At 44.3% G+C, this 2500-nt stretch overlaps 1 protein-coding gene across 3 annotated transcripts in view; it reads right to left on the minus strand.

Annotated features, from left to right (window-relative positions):
* Window positions 1-2500, minus strand: part of bmpr1bb (bone morphogenetic protein receptor, type IBb) — a 170694-nt gene that overhangs the window by 10558 nt on the left and 157636 nt on the right. For all 3 annotated transcript variants that reach the window (XM_063211695.1, XM_063211696.1, XM_063211697.1), the window contains 2 exons: window positions 2176-2272; window positions 578-716 (listed from right to left, as the gene is read on the minus strand). In XM_063211695.1, coding sequence (XP_063067765.1) covers window positions 578-716; window positions 2176-2272 — 236 coding nt within the window. The remainder of the gene's footprint in view (window positions 1-577; window positions 717-2175; window positions 2273-2500) is intronic.

Genomic DNA, 2500 nt, shown 5'->3' on the forward strand with positions numbered 1-2500 from the left:
TTTCCGATTGACAGCTCAACACAGTGATTTAGGTTATCCAAAGACTTTAGCTGAAAGCAAATTGACTTTTGTGGTACTTATTTGCAATTTGCTTCCAATAGAGAGAAGTAGTCCAGTGGCTTACATCTAAACTCCATGGATAACACGACCTGGATTGAAGAATTCCCCAGACTATTGATACAGGTTACTTCAGTGATGTCAACGAGGGTGTGTGGTGTCATTTTATTTGTCCCAAGAGATCATTTTGAATGTGCATTACAGTTGGCACATGTACACCATACACATAGACAAACATCATTTATATATAATAAGACTTGAAGGGAAATTGTGCATTACACGTATCATGAGTGGGTCCAGGTCAGTACATACAGGTATACGAATATGAAGAGAATGAGTGTTTGTGTTATTTGCCTAACTTTAAGTATCATGTGCATGTCTACACAATTTCAGTGCATTTTTTGAATTAATATAGAATTTGGCCTGCAACTTCACCCCAGATTTGGGCCCACCACTGGGAATTTGAGTTTGACACCCCTAGTGCTATTTCTTTTCTAAAAGATGCAATCCCAGCCCTTACCAGTAGAGGGAGACCTGATCCACTGCCGGAGCTCTGGGACTGCTCTATCAGGTCCCTCAGGGAGTCTCCGGAGGGGATGAAGGTGTCGTCCTGCTCCAGGCCAATGCTGTAGCGCGGCCGCGACTCCTGCCGCTTGTACCTGCAAGCAGATCGGGGATATTAAAAGGACCTTGTCACACAAGCCTTGTGTTGTGTGCGCCTCCTTTTTTTCCATTATCTTGAGTGATTACTACTTTTTGGGAGTGCACGCACCAAGCAATACACGAGTGTTAAGTGCAGGCGCAGACGCCGACCTTTGTTGGTCTTTTGTCATTCAAGGACCTTGTCATGCCATAGTGTTCATAGTAAATATTTTCCCCTAAAGAATGTAGTGGGGTTTATTTCCAATGAACAAGTGGTTCCAAGACTAAAAGTACCTTTTCCAATCTACTCCATAAGAAAGGTGACTACAGAGTGACAACAATATTTTTGTTACAAGGGAAAAAAATAATTATTTACTTTTACATTAAACTTTTACTTTTCCACTTTCTTCCTTCCAGGACGCGTAGGACTGAAACAAACAAGTCAATCAATCCCAAGACCAATTCCCTAAACCTTAGACAAATGATGCCCCACAACATCAGTGTTTCTTCAATTTTAAGGCAAAAGGCACTTTTCAAGTTGTTTCGATTTACTCTGTGGACTAAAACTACACTAACTTTGGTACAGCTAAGCTGTCTCTGAGAAGCAATATCACTTCCAACATGAGGACTGACTACGGAAGATGGCAGACTACTAAAGTGTGGCTTGAAGCCTGACGCCTGCAACAATCTCTTCACAAACAAATCACCCCTGGTGAAAAGCCAGACCAAAGGCTGAGCATTTTTTCCCCACAGAGCCTCGAGATCTGCATCACGAAACAAATAGCGAACCAGACAAGAATTTACCAGCAGCGTCCATGCCAGTGCTCTTGTGCAGTCCCTTGTGGCTTGTGAACATAGCACACAGCCAACAACCGAGACAAAACTAACAATAATTTAATATGAAAACCACATATAGTAAATGCTTCTAGATGCAAAAAAGTGTTGTGGGTCGTGTAGAAACAGCACACAGTTACACAGAGTTACACAGAGCGTGCAGTTGCACATTTGTGGGTTTCTATTCAACACATAGAAATATAGCGTATGTCGAAGTAAAAATCATGTAAGAGGAACTGACTGCACAGTCCACCGGCATCACATATAGCATCTGTGGTGTGGCCTCCGCTACCTCAGAGACATTTATCAAGCAGAAATATCAGCAAGTGGAGTAGACTGAGGGGTGGATGAGAGAGAGGGGGAGAGAGAGAGAGAGAGAGAGAGAGAGAGAGAGAGAGAGAGAGAGAGAGAGAGAGAGAGAGAGAGAGAGAGAGAGAGATAAAGACAGAGAGACACAGAGACACAGAGACACAGAGAGAGAAATAGTGTGGGAAAAATAGAGAGAGAGAGAGAGGGAGAGAGAGAGAGAGAGAGAGAGAGAGAAATAGAGAGCGAGAGAAAGAGAGAGAGAGAGGGGGGGGAGGGAGAGGGGGAGCACGGAGAGAAAGAGACACAGAGACACACAAAGCAAGAGGGACTCACCTGAAATAACAGAAGACCAAGATGAGAGCGAGGATGAAGCAGCAGGCCGTGATGGAGATGAGCCCTGCGATGTAGTGAATACTGGTCCCCACATAGCCTGTAGCACACACACACACACACACACACACACACGAACATACACACACACACACACACACACACACACACACACACACACACACACACACACACACACACACACACACACACAACACACACACACACAAGCACACACACACACACACACACACACACACACAAGCACACACACACACACACACATGCACATACACACATACACACACACACACACACACACACACAC

The sequence above is a fragment of the Engraulis encrasicolus genome, chromosome 12, assembly GCF_034702125.1.
Source record: "Engraulis encrasicolus isolate BLACKSEA-1 chromosome 12, IST_EnEncr_1.0, whole genome shotgun sequence".
NCBI classification, from domain to species: domain Eukaryota; kingdom Metazoa; phylum Chordata; class Actinopteri; order Clupeiformes; family Engraulidae; genus Engraulis; species Engraulis encrasicolus.